The sequence below is a fragment of the Hypanus sabinus genome, chromosome 28, assembly GCF_030144855.1.
Source record: "Hypanus sabinus isolate sHypSab1 chromosome 28, sHypSab1.hap1, whole genome shotgun sequence".
In the NCBI taxonomy this organism is placed as follows: Eukaryota; Metazoa; Chordata; class Chondrichthyes; order Myliobatiformes; family Dasyatidae; genus Hypanus; species Hypanus sabinus.
Window position 1 is genome coordinate 12,373,099 of NC_082733.1, and position 14,971 is coordinate 12,388,069.

Consider the following 14,971-nt stretch of genomic DNA (forward strand, 5'->3'; position numbering starts at 1 on the left):
TTCTATATTGAATCTAATACGTGTTTTACTTAACTTTCCGCAATTTCACTGTCTTCTCATTAAAAATCCTGAAGAAAACTTCAGGCTAGGGTGATTTTTGAGAAAGTATTTAACTCCCTGCCTTATCTTGTACACAACGCACTGTGACGGCAGTACAGTGAAAAGATAACTCATTTGCAAAGGCATTGCCCACACATTGGAGATGCATCTGAACATCATACGCTACAACACAAGCTTCCAACCCCCACCAAATTCGATCGCCACGATCTAGAAGTGAAAATGTAGCGTATCGACTGTGCCTTTGTGACACTCCAACAAATCTACAAGCAGCATGAGCTCAAGTCAGAGCCAAAGCAGTGGTTTATGCTAAATGTGAAGCTGAGATGCAAATGCAGAAAGCTTGTATAGACATGGAGACAGCAAATGTGGAGGCTATGTTAAATGCACTCAGGCTGCCTTAATAGAGGCAAAGGAGTATGAAGTAGCACTTGATGTAAGACGGGGACAAGTCTATAACTAGAATCAGTCATGCTTTGCTATCAAAGCAGCCAATGCAGCTAACTCTCACTTAGTACAGGCATTGACAGTCAAGGTCTTCAGCAGTAAACACCCACAACAGCCCTTTCTGCAGTTTCATCACAGCAAAGGCTTCAGTCAAGAGTTGTTACCGATACCAATTCCATTTGCACAGACACAGACAGACTGAATTCTCACCCATCCCAGGTACACAGTTGACAAGCCATTCTCCACAATGCCCTTATTCAGGAGACGTAGGTGCAATGGATTTGGCTCATTGGGACCTAGACACAGCAAAACTTGACCAGCCTACCAGTTATTTGTCTTGAAAATCAAGCTTTCACAATGCCTTGGAACTAGTTCTCGAGCCTAGTGAAGAACTGGACTTTCTCTGCAAGTGGCTTGATAGAGAGTCATTGCAAAATGTGACAACAATTAGGACAGTGGACACTGATAGTGCAGCTACAGGTTTGAAAATGCTGTGCAGATGCTGGACAAATGTCATGTCTCTCCAGTGGCAACTGAAGAATCTCTCTTCAGCAGACTTGACCACTTTCCAATGCTCCCACACAAAAGGCTGCAGAAGCTACTGTTTCGAAGCGAACAGTTATACGTTGTGCAGTAAGACTGTTTCAAGACTGAGACTACTCATTCTTTTGCCAAAAACATAATGGTAATTTGACTTCTAGTTTCAGCAGTGAAATTTGACATCTTGGACCTCAGGCAGGTTGTGTTCTGCATCTAGAGGCACTGTTCATTTAGTATGCAGTTCGTTTTGTACAAACATCACTTCCTGTTTGTAAGCCTTTTTTTTAAATTTACACCACCTCCTGAACAGATTAATTTGGACCATGATGCAAAGTACAGCTCCAATGCCATATTTAAATTTGCTGAAGACACCATTGTTATTAGCCAAATCAGCATGTAGAAGGGAGACTAAAAGTCTGGCTGAGTGGCACCACACAACCTTTCACTCCATGTCAGAAAGACCAAAGTCCTGATTATTGACTTTAGGAGGAAGAAACTGGAGGTCCATGAGCCAGTTCTCACTGGGGGCGAGGGTCAGCAACTTTACATTCCTAGGTGTTATCGTTTCAGGGTCCAGCACGCAAGTGCCATTAAAAAGAAAGCATCACAGCACCTCTACATTTAGATGTTTTTCTACTGCGGTAGGGTGGGACTACAACCAGAGGTCATAGCTTAAGGGTGAAAGGTGAGAAGCTTCAGGGGAACACAAGAGGAAACCTTTCACTCTAAGGGTCAAGTGAGTGTGGAATGAGCTGCCAGCACAAGTGGTCCATACAAGCTTGATCTTCACATTTAAGAGAAACTTGGGTAGGTGCATGGATAGTAGGGCAATGGAGGGTTATGGTCCTAATGCAGATCGATGGAAGTAGGCAGTAGGGAGTAATGGTTTCTGCATGGATTAGATGGGCCAAAGGGTCTGTTTCTACACTCTCTATGACTATGTTTGTAAAGATTTGACATGTCATCGAAAACTTTGACAAACTTCTATAGATGTGTGGTAGAGAGTTTATTGATTGGTAGCAACACAGCCTGGTATGGAAACACGAATGCTCTTGAATCGAAAAGCCTACAAAAAGTAATAAGTATGGCCTGGCCCATCACAGGAAAATCCCTCCCTACCACTGAGCACAAGTACATGGAGTGCTGATGTGGAAAAGCAGCACCCATCAAGGACCCCCACCATCCAGGGCAAGCTCTTATATAGTCTCATAATTATTGCTTATTTATTATTACTTTTTGTATTTGCACAGCTAGTTGTCTTTTGTATATCAACTGTATGTCTATTGCTGGGGGTGATCTTTTACTGATTCTACTGTATTTCTTGTATTTACTGCAAATGCCTGCAAAAAATGAATCTCAGGATTTGACATATGCGCACTTTGAACTTTGTATTCACTGCAGTTGAGAAAAATGAACGGGGAGGATCTCATTGACATCTATCTACTAATGAAAGGATTAGCTAACAGTGGACAAGGAGAGAATATTTCCTATAGTGTGGGAGTCTAAGACCAGAGGACACAATCTTGAATAGGATATCCCTTTAGAATAGATATGAGGAGGACTTTTTGTTAGAATGTGATGAATCTATGGAACTTATTGCTGCATGTTTGGTAGAACTTATTGATTGGTTGCAACACAGCCTGGTATAGAAACACCAATGCTCTTGAATCGAAAAGCCTACAAAATAAATAAGTATGGCCCGGCCCATCACAGGAAAAGCCCTCCCTACCTATAGTGTGTGAGTCTTAAGACCAGAGGGCACAGTCTTAGAATAGGACATCCTTTTAGAACAGACATACCAGTTTAGAACAGACAGATGCAGTTTAGTGTGGTTAAATGTGAGGTTATCCACTTTGTTGGCAAGAACAGGAAGGCAGATTACTATCTGAATGGTGTCAAGTTAGGAAAAGGGGAAGTACAACGAGATCTAGGTGTCCTTGTTCATCAGTCACTGAAAGTAAGCATGCAGGTACAGCAGGCAGTGAAGAAAGCTAATGGCCTTCATAACAAGGTGAGTTGAGTATAGAAGCAAAGAGGTCCTTCTGCAGTTATACAGGGCCCTGGTGAGACCACACTTGGAGTACTGTGTTCAGTTTTGGTCTCCAAATTTGAGGAAGGACATTCTTGCTATTGAGGGAGTGCAGCGTAGGTTCACGAAGTTGATTCCCAGGATGGTGGGACTGTCATATGTTGAAAGATTGGAGCGACTGGGCTTGTATACACTGGAATTTAGAAGGATGAGAGGGGATCTGATTGAAACATATAAGATTATTAAGGGATTGGACACGCTAGAGGCAGGAAACACGTTCCCGATGTTGGGGCGAGTCCAGAACCAGAGGCCATTTAGAATGGAGTTGAGGAAAAAACTTTTTCACCCAGAGAGTTGTGGATCTGTGGAATGCTCTGCCTCAGAAGGCAGTGGAGGCCAATTCTCTGGATGCTTTCAAGAAAGGGTTAGATAGAGCTCTTAAAGATAGCGGAATCAAGGGATATGGGGTGAAGGCAGGAACAGGGTACTGATTGTGGATGATCAGCCATGATCACATTGAACGGTGGTGCTGGTTCGAAGGGCCGAATGGCCTACTCCTGCACCTATTGTCTCTTGACATGAGGAGGACCTTTTGTCAGAATGTGACAAATCTATGGAATTTATTGCTGCAGAGGTCTGTGGTTGCCAAGTTTTTGGGTATATTTAAAGCAGCGGTTGATAGGTTTATGATTAGTAAAGGTGACAAAGGTTGCAGAGGGAAGGTAGGAGAACGGGGTTTAAGGGGATAATAATGATGGAATGACGGGGAGACGCGATGGGCCAAATGCTGCTCCTATGTCTTATCAACAAACAATGACACCTGCACTCTGCACAACACTACTTCCCGAGACATTAAATGATTGAAGACAAAGCAGAGATCCTCCTGCACCCCACTATTTACTTTCCAGTTTGAAAACAGCTCATTATTTTAACCATCTCAAATGCAATCTTTAACTAACATTAACACACTTCTTCACAATGTCTTATCAAGTGCAGTAGCCTTTTCGGAGGCCCTCATTTAGAAATCCAAATACATTATCATCACATTTTCCTCCATCAGTTTGACTGTATTAGGCTTTTCTTCATTATGGACTCATGCATCACCTTAATAAATGTTAAACTAACTTGCCTAGAATTCTCTTTTTTGGGGGGGCTTGTTCCTTCTTGAGCAAGAACACATCTATTGATTTCTCATCTGCCAGGACCCTCCTGGAACAAATAAATTTTGAAGAACCTCAGCGCAGCCATTTCTTTTAAAACTGGAGTGCAGACATTGTATAAATTTGCTGATGAGAGCACTGTTGTTGGCAGAATCTCAGATTGCAAGGAGGTGGCATACAGGAGTGAGATAAAATTGACTGCTCCCCGCATAACCAAAACACCTTCGAAATGAAGGTCTCAGCAACTAAGTACTGACTCTATAGCTTCCAGGCAGCCTAAAATTAATTCTTAAATTGCTCATTCAAGTCTTCAGATTTCAGAAATGTCTTTTTAAATAGCAAGAAAAGCAATAAATAGGAATGTTCTCCATGTTATATTGACAGTGATGCACAATGATGTCTTTTGACCTTTCAGCCCAATTTCTATTGGCAACAGAAAGATATAGTGTATGATAGGTGCACACCTAATACCAGGAAAAAGACCAAGCTCCCAGTCTAACTCTGCAGCCAGTGAGGTTTCAGCTGGAAACAAAGGCAAACATCATATCTAGCATATTGCAGTTAGCCCTTAAAACACAAAGCACATGACCTGTATATCTCAAAGTCCAAAGGGATGCTTGTCCAAGATTGCTGTGAAAGAATTAAAAACACACTTGCAATGTAGACAAATATCCTTTTGTTCAGATGGCCACACTAACTGGAAACTTACCCATCAGTGCAAGAAGACCTCCCCTCCTCCAGATCTAACATTTTTAAAGTCATATTCTTCCACTCCATTCTCCCTCTTAGTTTTTAAGTGGTTTCCCACTTAAGATACTTTTGCTAAAGTTTGTCAGTTTGGAAATTCTTAGTTGTAAACAAAAATCTTGAACAGTGGTTTGAACTGCACATCACCATTTAATACTAATTTTTGCTTTGAAACAAACTGGTTAGCATCTTTACAAGCAAATAGCAATGTGTGTGTGTATATATAAAATCTGCTATGTTCTATTAAGACTTTATTTATTATGAACAGGAATTTTAAAGAAATTACATCATGAAGCCCACTTAGAATCAAAGCAGATAAACATCATAAAAGCCTGGTCCTAGACCAGGGATTCCTATCTGGGGTCCATGGACCCCTCAGTTAATAGAAGGGGTCCATGGCATAAGAGAGGTTGGGAACCCATCCTAGACAATGTGTAGAAAATAAAAGTACTGAGAGTACAAAGAACAAATCCCACCCAATACCACCTACAATCCAGAGATGGATGAATGTGCAGAGGGAGTAGAGCTCCCTTCTCCAATTGCTGTATTATACATCTTCATGGCACTTTGAATCACTTACAATGTTAGAGAAGTGCTAAAATAATAAGCAACAATATAAAAGTTCAATTAAAATATACATCATGTGCATAATTATGATTAAAATTGAAAAATTATTCAACTGGCTTGATTAGAGGCAAAAAAATCTGACAACCAAAGTGCCTGCTAGTCAGATGGAGTTTAAATAGTTGCAATAAAGTAATAACATAAAGTAAAATGGTATCCAAGGTACATGGTTAAGCATCATATAACCTTGTAAGAGAAACTTATCAAGAGATGATTATTTCAGCAGTTGAAGTGAAATTGAAAATGTAACAGGGAATGCTTAGACTGGAGATCCACAGGGCAAACATTAAGAAAAGCAGCAAAGTGTCATAACAACATTTTATTAACATGATACAAAATTAATGTGCAAATATATACAATAGAAAAATCAGTAAATTTTGTAATAGAACATTCCCCCCAATTGTTGCCTATAGTGGCAAACAGATTTAAAATCTTTTGCAAACAAGGAATTTTGAAAACTAGAAAACAATATTGCACATTAAATCATCACTCAGCCCACTAATTCCCTATTTCACCCCTGTCAACTTGTACTTGGGTAGCTCAGTTTGCCCAGAATATTGTCATCATGGAAGCCAAACCATAAAAGGCTGATTATATGATCCCGTATATATATAAATGGATCCAATTCAGGGTTGGGTCAAGGCTGGAATGACCTATCCACAGTGAGGATCAAGAAAACTGATCTACTGAAGCTGAAATATTCTGAATTCGCTAGAACCAGTTATTACATCACAAAAGAAAACCATGTTGTCACCACCAGCAATTTAAATTTTTCATAAATTTTCCACAAGGAAAATTCTGATATCCAATTAATCTTGGACAGGAAACAGGACATTTACAGTTGTGCACAGCTAGTGTAAACTTGTGTTAAAGATGTTTACGAATTCCTATGTATTTGAAAGGGCCAATTTGAAAATTTTAGGTAAATTAAAACTTATGAATGAAAAGTTTCCCAAGTTATAATACTCCGCATTCCATAGTCCCAACGTTTGTCAGGGAAACATAATACATCAACACATGAAACCAATGATTTACTCCTGCTTCTAACTCTTAAGATCTTACTATTAAAAAGTTTATAGATGTATTTGTGGGCCTGATGAGTTGCAAATTTGATCTTTTTTTGAAGAGGCAACAAAACGCTTTGAGGAAAATTCTAAGTAACTCTTATTATCAAAGTACATACATGTCACCATATACAACCCATTCTTTTTCTTGCAAGTATACTCAATAAATCTAATGAATATCGCTCTATTAGGACATTCAACCAGACTGCAGAAGACAAACTACACAAATACAAAAAGAAGAAATAGTAAATAAATAAGCAATAAATATCAAAACATGAGATGAAGTGTCCTTGAGAGTCCATTGGTTATGCGGATATTTCAATGATGCAGCAAGTGAAGTTGATTCAAGAGCCTGAAGGTTGAGGGGTAGTAACTGTTTCTGAATCTGTTGGTGTGAGTCCTGAGTCTCTTGTACCTTCTTCCTGATGAAAGCAGCATGAAGAGAGTATGTCCTAGGCTGAAGAAGCCTCTGATGATAGATGCTGCTTTCCTGTGACAAGTTTCATGTAGATGTGCTCAGTGGATGGAGAGCTTTACCTGTAATGGATTGGGTCATATCCACTACATTTCCATTCAAGGGCATTAGTGTTTCCATAACAAGCTATAATGCACCGGTCAATATACTCTACAATATACTCTACAGAAGTTTGTCAAGGTTTTAGATGTCATGCTGAATCTCTGCAAACTTCTAACGAAGTAGAGGCACTGCTGCACTTTCTTCGTAATTGTACCTACGTGCTGAGCCCAGGACAGGTTCTCCAAAATAATAACACCTAGTAACTTAAAGGTGCTGACCCTTGTCACCCCTGATCCTCCTATGAGGACTGGCTCAGGAACCTCAGATTTTCTTCCCTTGAAGCTCCTTGGTCTTGCTGACATTAAGAGGTTGTTGTTATGATGCTACTCAGCAAGATTTTCGATCTCTGTCCTATATGCTGACCTTTAATTCAGCTCACAACAGTACTGTCATCAGCAAACTTGAATATGGCACTGGAGCTGTGCCTAGCCACACCATAAGCGTAAATCAAGTAGGTCAAGGGGTGGTGTACCTGTGCTGATAGAGATTGTGGAGCAGATTTTGTTGCCAATCTGAGCTGACTGGAGTCTGTAAATAAGGGAGGTATTGAGCCCAAGGTCTTAAAGCATATTGATCAATTTTCAGGGAATGGTGGTATTGACTACTAAGCTGTAGTCAATAAAGAGCATCCTGATGTATGCATCTTTACTGTCCAGATGTTCCAAAGTTGAATAAACAGCCAACAAGATGGCACCTACAGCAGACCTGTTGCTCCAGTAGGCAAATCGGAATAGACCTAAGTCACTTATCAGACAGGAGTTGGTATGTTTCATCACCAACCTCTCAAAACACTTCACCTCTGTGTATCTAGGCGCTACTGGGCAATAGACATTGAGGCAGGTCACCTTGTTCTTGGGTACCAGTACAAATGAAGCTGCTTGAAACTTATGGGTATGTCATACTGCCAAAGCAAGAGGTTAAAGATCTCAATAAACACACCAGCCAGCTGATCGGCACAGGTCTTTGGCCAGTACTAAAGTGCAATTAATGTTTCCATGTAAACTTTAGTAAGGGCTTTAAGGAGAGCAAATCAAAAATATTATAGGCTAATTGATCCAGGTCAAAGTGGATCCAAAATTGGCTTGGAAATTAGAGGCAGAGCATGATGATGGAAGATTGCTTTTGTGATTGGAAAGTCTGACCAATGGTGTGTTTAAGGATAACATCCAATAGTTGCTTGGTTATTTCTTTTAGTACTCAGATTCCATTAATTTCCCCAAGAATTTAAGAAAGCTAATACTAACACCCTATAACTCATTTCATTATATTGATTTCCTGGCATTTTTGAGACAGTGTCTTCTTCTGTGAAGAAATAATACAAGCATTTGCTTAATATGTCTGGTGTTTCTGTTTACTCATTATAAATTCTATTGCTTCTAGCTTGTTCTTGACTTAATTTATTTTTGCCAAATTTTAAACTGTTCTCAATCCTCAGGGTTGCTCATGAGGACTCGAGTGACAGATGCAAAAAATATTATGACACTCAATGTCAGAATTTAATTTGAGAGCAATTCAACATTGAAAACATTCTAGTTGCAAAGGTACAACATCAGAATTAGAGGTGGAGAATTGCACTTCAGGGAACAATGCAATCTCCACCTCTATTGTAGTTTCTTATTCCTATTAGACCTGTAACAATGGAAAAAAATGATTAAGCCATTAAGCCCAAATTTTACTGTAACAATTCCTGCCCATCACACTTCATCCCTTAACTCTTTTTTAGAACAAGAAACATAGAACAGTACAGTACAAGAACAGAGGCCTTTGGCCCACAATGTTGTGCTGAACCAATTAAATTAGTAATCAAATGGCTAACTAATTTCTTTTCCCTGCACAATGTCAATATCCTTCCATGATTCTCACATTCATGCGCTTATCTAAACATCTATTAATAGTCTCTAATGTTTCTGCCACTATCAGCACCTCAGGCAACCTATTCCAGGCACTCACCTCTGTTTAAAAACTTGCCCCTCTCATCTTAAATGCATGCCCTCTGGTATTAGACAGTTCAACCCTTGGAAGTAGATGTTGTCTGTTTATCTATGCCTCTCATTATCTTATAAACCTCTATCAGATCTCCCCTCCGCTGTTCTTGACAAGTTTGGCCAACCTCTTGTTATATCATATGCTTTCTAATCCAGGCAACATCCTGGTAAACCTCTTCTGCACCCTCTCCAAAGCCTCAAAATTTTTTACAATTGGGCAACCATAACTGTATGTAATACTCCAGATGCAGATTTTTAAAGCTGCAACATAACCTCCTGACTATTGCGCTTAATGCATCGACTAATATAGACAAGAATGCCATGTGCATTCTTAACAAGCCTATCAACCTCTGTAGCCACTATCAGGGTGTATGAACTTGCACCCCGAGATCCCTCTGTTCATCAACACTGTTAAGGTTCTTGCCTTTAATAGTGTACTGACTCTTTACATTTAACCTACCAAGCTGCAGTATGACACTAGGTTAAATTCCATCTGCCATTTTATGCTACCCACACCACCAACAATCTTTACCCATCCATCAATATTTTCATCCATGTTATTTATACATATCACAAACAGCAGAGGTCCTAGTATAGATCCTTGTGGAAAATGACTAATCACAGCCCTCCACCTAGTACATCCCTTCGACCACTACCTTGTCTTCTACAGGAAAGCCAGTTCTGAATCCAAATGGCCAATTCACCAAGGATCCCATGCATCTTAATCTTTTAGATGAGCTTCTCATGATGGACCTTGTCAAATGCCTTACTAAAATCCAGGTAGACAATATCCACAGCCGTATCTCCATCACCTGCATCACCTCAGCAAAAAACTCAGTCTAGTAAAACATGACTTGTCCCATTTGCTCTCTGCCTAATGCTCGCTTAAATTGCCCTGCTCCAATTTAATACTCTCCCAAAAGGTCCATACTCACCTATAACTATATTAAAACTTGAATTGTGGTCACAGTTCTCCAACTGCTCACCCACTGAAATGGTCACCTGGCCAGGCTCATTACCCATCACCAGGTCCAGTACAGCCCCTACTCTTGCTGAATAATCTATTTATTGATTTAAGAAACCCCATTCTTGATGCACCGAACAAATTCTGCCCCGTCTAAACCTCTAACACTCAGATATTCCAGTTTATATTAAGAACGTTGATGCCGCCAATGACAACAATGATATTGTTTTCCATCTCTCCTTAATCTGCCTGCATATCCCACCTCAATATACCAATCCCAGAGTAATCGCACCTTCCTATTTTTGAGATCAACCCATTTTGATTCAGTAGACGAGCCCTCCATTATGTGCACTGAGTGCAGCTGTGATATTGTCCCTGATTAGTAGACCAACTCCCCCAACCTCTTACCTCCCTCTATTTTTTAGAAAACATTGAAACCCTGAGACACTAAGCACCCATTCCTGTTTGTTTCTCAACCAAGTCTGTGTATTGACCACATCATATTTCCATCTACTAATCCATTCTCTTGTTCATCACTTTTACCCACGATACTCCTAGCTTTAAAATACACACACTTCAAACAATCCATCTCATCGAATCTATTACTTTGCTCCTGCCTATTATTACTGGCCTTGACATCAATCTTCCTCTCCATCACTCCACTTTCTGATCTGGTGCTCTGGACCCCATCCACCTGCCAAATTAGTTTCTGCATCATATATTTCAATTGCCCCTCAAAAATTCAAAGCTATGTGCTTTAATCACTAAAATGTTGTAAAATCCCATCTTCTCAGCTTTGCATAAATCTTTTCTTAATTTTCTTAATGTTTAAATTAATTTACAGAATTTTGGCAGGGCTGGCAAGGCACTATTGCCCAATTCCTGGAAGTGTTAATTACTATTGATTATTTATACTCCACATTCAACCCTTTTGGTTTAAAAATCTGGAACAAGCAGTTAGCTGCAAGTGGCTAATGGTGTCTCCACAACCAAGTTTTGGAAATCAAGTGATAAATTTTGTGACCTCCAACTCCAGACTGAGTCCTCTTATTTAGAATTCTCCTTTTATTCAATCTTTCTCACTAAATAGAACTTCTGTATTATGATATCTTTGTACTTCTCTAATTTATCCAATGCTTTAACATGCTCCCTGCAAAATGGAGCCCAGTTAGTACTCTAATGTAGATTTATACTGTATTTAATACAATGCTGTTCCCAAATCAAAAAAATCAGATGAGACAACACTTTCCTCCTTGTCTATACGTGAGGCAAAATACTCAGAGGTTAATAATCACAGCTGACACTAAGATAGATAGGGATGGAGCATGGATATCTTGGTTTAGCATAGTGGTCACCAACCCGTCTATCTTTGAGACTTTCCCAGTAAATCCCGAGAAAAAATGAAAAATAAATACACAAAAACTGTCAAGAGATTGTTTCCGGGTTGCGGGGTTTTAGTTCCGTTCTTTTTGCCCAGTGAGCATGCGTGTAGCTCCCCCCCACTACGCAGTGAACTTCAGTGGTCCCCAACCACTGGGCCGTGAGGAAACAATATGAGTCAGCTGCACTTTTGCTCATTTCCTGTCACGCCCACTGTTGAACTTGAATACACGCGAGGTCATTACCCAAGTATCCCAGGGACCACTGGTTGGCCTCGGGTAACTGGCCACTTCGTGGGGCCGGCGGGAAGTGCCGTTGCTACTGACTTGGAGCTCAGACAGATGAGCGCCGCCTCTAAACCTGTTTACCACACCAAATGTTCGTGGGGAACCGGGTGCTAAAATATTCGCAGACAACTTAATTCAGGCTCAGGGTTTCGTTGCTGCAATCTACTGAAACAAACTTTTGTCGGCAGATAGATCCTACAAAGGCAGCGGGCAGGTGCCCTGTCGCACACCTCTCTGTGTCAGTCGCTCTCTCGGACTGTGACCGCCACGGCTCCGGCACCTCTGGCCCTTACCTTGTCCTCTCACCCCACCTACGACAAGCCGCGGGCGGGAAGCTGGAGTTCGAGCCTGGAGGCTATCTAATGAGGCAATGAAGCCCTCAAAATTGCTAGGGTACCCTGAGTCCAAACACCCTGCACTTAAGGACAAACCCGTTGAGTTTTTAAAGCGGAAAAAACGTGAGCAAGCGGGACAGAAGCTAGGTGCTGAGAGCACGTAAACTAAATTGCGGAATAGACTGGACATAAGGAACCTGCTTCGAGTATCGCTGTATTCCAGTTGGGTTTAACACAACCCTCAGCCACCTCCCCCCCCACCATTGACCGGTCCGCAAGAATATAGTCAATATTAAACTGTTCCATGGTGCAAAAAAAGGGTAACCCCTGGTGTTCATACATTATTTCTACTTCCGGTCTTTTCTGCCCCGGTGTGCATGCGTGTAACTAATCGATTTGGAGTCGATCTTGCCTTTCACTAAGACCGAGTTAAGGGATCTTGGGCTTCAAAAGGTTGGTGACCACTAGTTTAGCAGAAGCTCAATATCAAGTAGTGTATTCTAGCAAAATGGCACTTAGAAGCAATAACTAACAAATGTACATAGAGTAAAAGGGAGAATCTTATTGAAAGAACTGGTTTGAGCAGCATGTTTAGAATGTCTGAACACATGGATGTTTATTCTAACACTACAGGAAATGCTGGAAATATTTGATTCACCAGAATTCAAAAAGCATATGCGTTGGATGTGCAGGATTACAATACAAAGAGAATAACTTATGAGCTATGCAGATGGTTAGCTAAAAGACATCAAGGTTGGTTTACTGAGATACAAAAAGCAGTACACTTGAAATCAAATGGCCATGTAGTCTATTCCTAACGAGGACAGTTGCAAGAGTTGTGTGTCAGTTTTTCCTACCTGTGGCGAGAAAGCAGGGCCGACTCAGTGCTAAATATCAAATTTTGCACTTGGTCACCTTGCCTGCTCACCAGATTTAATGATAGTGAATCAGCAACAGTTTTTAAATCAGACCTTCCAGAAGGAGCATCAAGTGCAATCAAAAATAACTGTCAATTCCATACTGTACAAAACATAATCAAGATCAACGTAAGAAAGCACCAGAGGAACTCAGCAAGTCAAGCAAGAAAGACTGAAAATGAAATGCAAACAAAAACCCACATGGTTTCTCAGAGCACTCTGTTTCCTGCCACAGTTCAAATATGTACCGAGTCAGTTAATTGGTCACTGTAACTATTAGGTTCAGGTTAATCAGGTTTGTCTGGGTGGCAAGGCTTGAAGGGCCAGAGGGGCTTACTCTGCATTGCATTGCTAAATAAACAAACTATGGAGGGAAACGGACAGTCAAAAATATGGGTCAAGACCCTTCCTCATAACTGAAAGAGATAGCCAGTATAAAAAGGTGGAGGGAAAGGGTGCAGCAAAAACTGGTAGGTGATGGATGGATCCAGGTGAGGGGGTGGTAGGTACATGAAAGGAAGGGAGGGTAGGGATGATGTCAGAAGCTGGGAGATAGTAGGTGGAAGAGAAAACGAGCTGAAAATGATGGAATCTAATAGAAGGTAGTAGAAAATAGAAAAAAGGGAGGGAGATGAGGAGGAGAACTAGAGGGAGGGTGGGTGATAGGCAGGGGTGGGGACAGGTTAGAAGGTAGGACAATGGAACTAGAAGGATCAAAAGGAGAAAGAGAAAAATAAAAGGGAAAAGGGGCAGCAGGAAATTGTCACCAGAGTTTGAAATTTTCTGTTCCACTGTTCCAGCATCTGCTAATATCTCCACAATCAAGGCATCTAACTTTGCAAATTAACAACCTGAGTATACTGATTAGATCTGAGAAGCCAATTTCTCTATCCAAAGAATGATACCAAACAAATTAAAACTATGCATCTAATGAGTTCTTATTCTAATTCAAGAGATATATTGGCATTAAAGAACTATTTTAGTTGAGACGTCAATCAATTTTGTACAATAAGTAGGATTATGCCAATCTACAAAACAACCAATCTACTTTGCTTTTGGCTTCCCAAAACCAACCATGAGATCTAACTCCTAACCATGATTGAAGGGTATTTATAACTTGTTCAAATTACAGAAGGAAAAAGCATTATTCCCCAATTTACAAAAGGATGATATTCCTGGAAAGTGATCTGTCAACAAAATTTAACAAAATCAAAAGCCTGGATGAAAAGCTTTATTTGGATACAGTGTATTCTTATCGGTGGAGAGTGGTGCAATATTTCTATAGCAAAAAGAAATGGACAAACTGAAACCATGTACTACAAAAAGAAAATCAATGGTGTTACAACAACAATTCATTATGAGGACATTCATAAAACAGGAACCCGTTTATTTCATAAGTGTTGAAATCTGATCTTCATATCTCACAATGCATTAAAATAATCACAATCTGTGCAAGATAATTAACAATTTAAACTTAATGTACTGCCTTCACTTACCTCCATGCTCTAAAAACACTCGAACACATCTCTCCTTGCCTCTAGCTGCAGAGAAATGGAGTAGTGTCCATCCATTAGCATCTCGACCATTAGGAGAATAGCCTTGCTCCAACATCTTGCGCACAGTATGAACATCACCAGCTGCAACAGCATTTTGGATTTGCAGTTCTTGCTGCAGTTCTGGATTTCTTCTACAGTGATGATGGAACATGCTAGTGACTCACGTTGTCACAATAGATGCATGAGGTCAAAGTTGTAAACCTTCTTCAAGCTTCAACAAGAATTCACAAATTAGTTCAATGTAATGACATCTCTTCAAATCAACTTCAAAAATCAAATCCTCTAATACAATTAATAAAATG

The 14,971-nt window shown here is 40.3% G+C and overlaps 1 protein-coding gene across 3 annotated transcripts in view; it reads right to left on the reverse strand.

The window, feature by feature from the left end:
- The window catches only part of asb7 (ankyrin repeat and SOCS box containing 7), a 73,209-nt gene that overhangs the window by 34,501 nt on the left and 23,737 nt on the right, over window positions 1-14,971 (reverse strand). For all 3 annotated transcript variants that reach the window (XR_009508308.1, XM_059952621.1, XM_059952620.1), the window contains one exon: window positions 14,610-14,880. Coding sequence is in view for 2 of the 3 variants with exons in the window: in XM_059952621.1 (XP_059808604.1) it covers window positions 14,610-14,820 (211 nt within the window). In the remaining variant the exon portion in view is untranslated. The remainder of the gene's footprint in view (window positions 1-14,609; window positions 14,881-14,971) is intronic.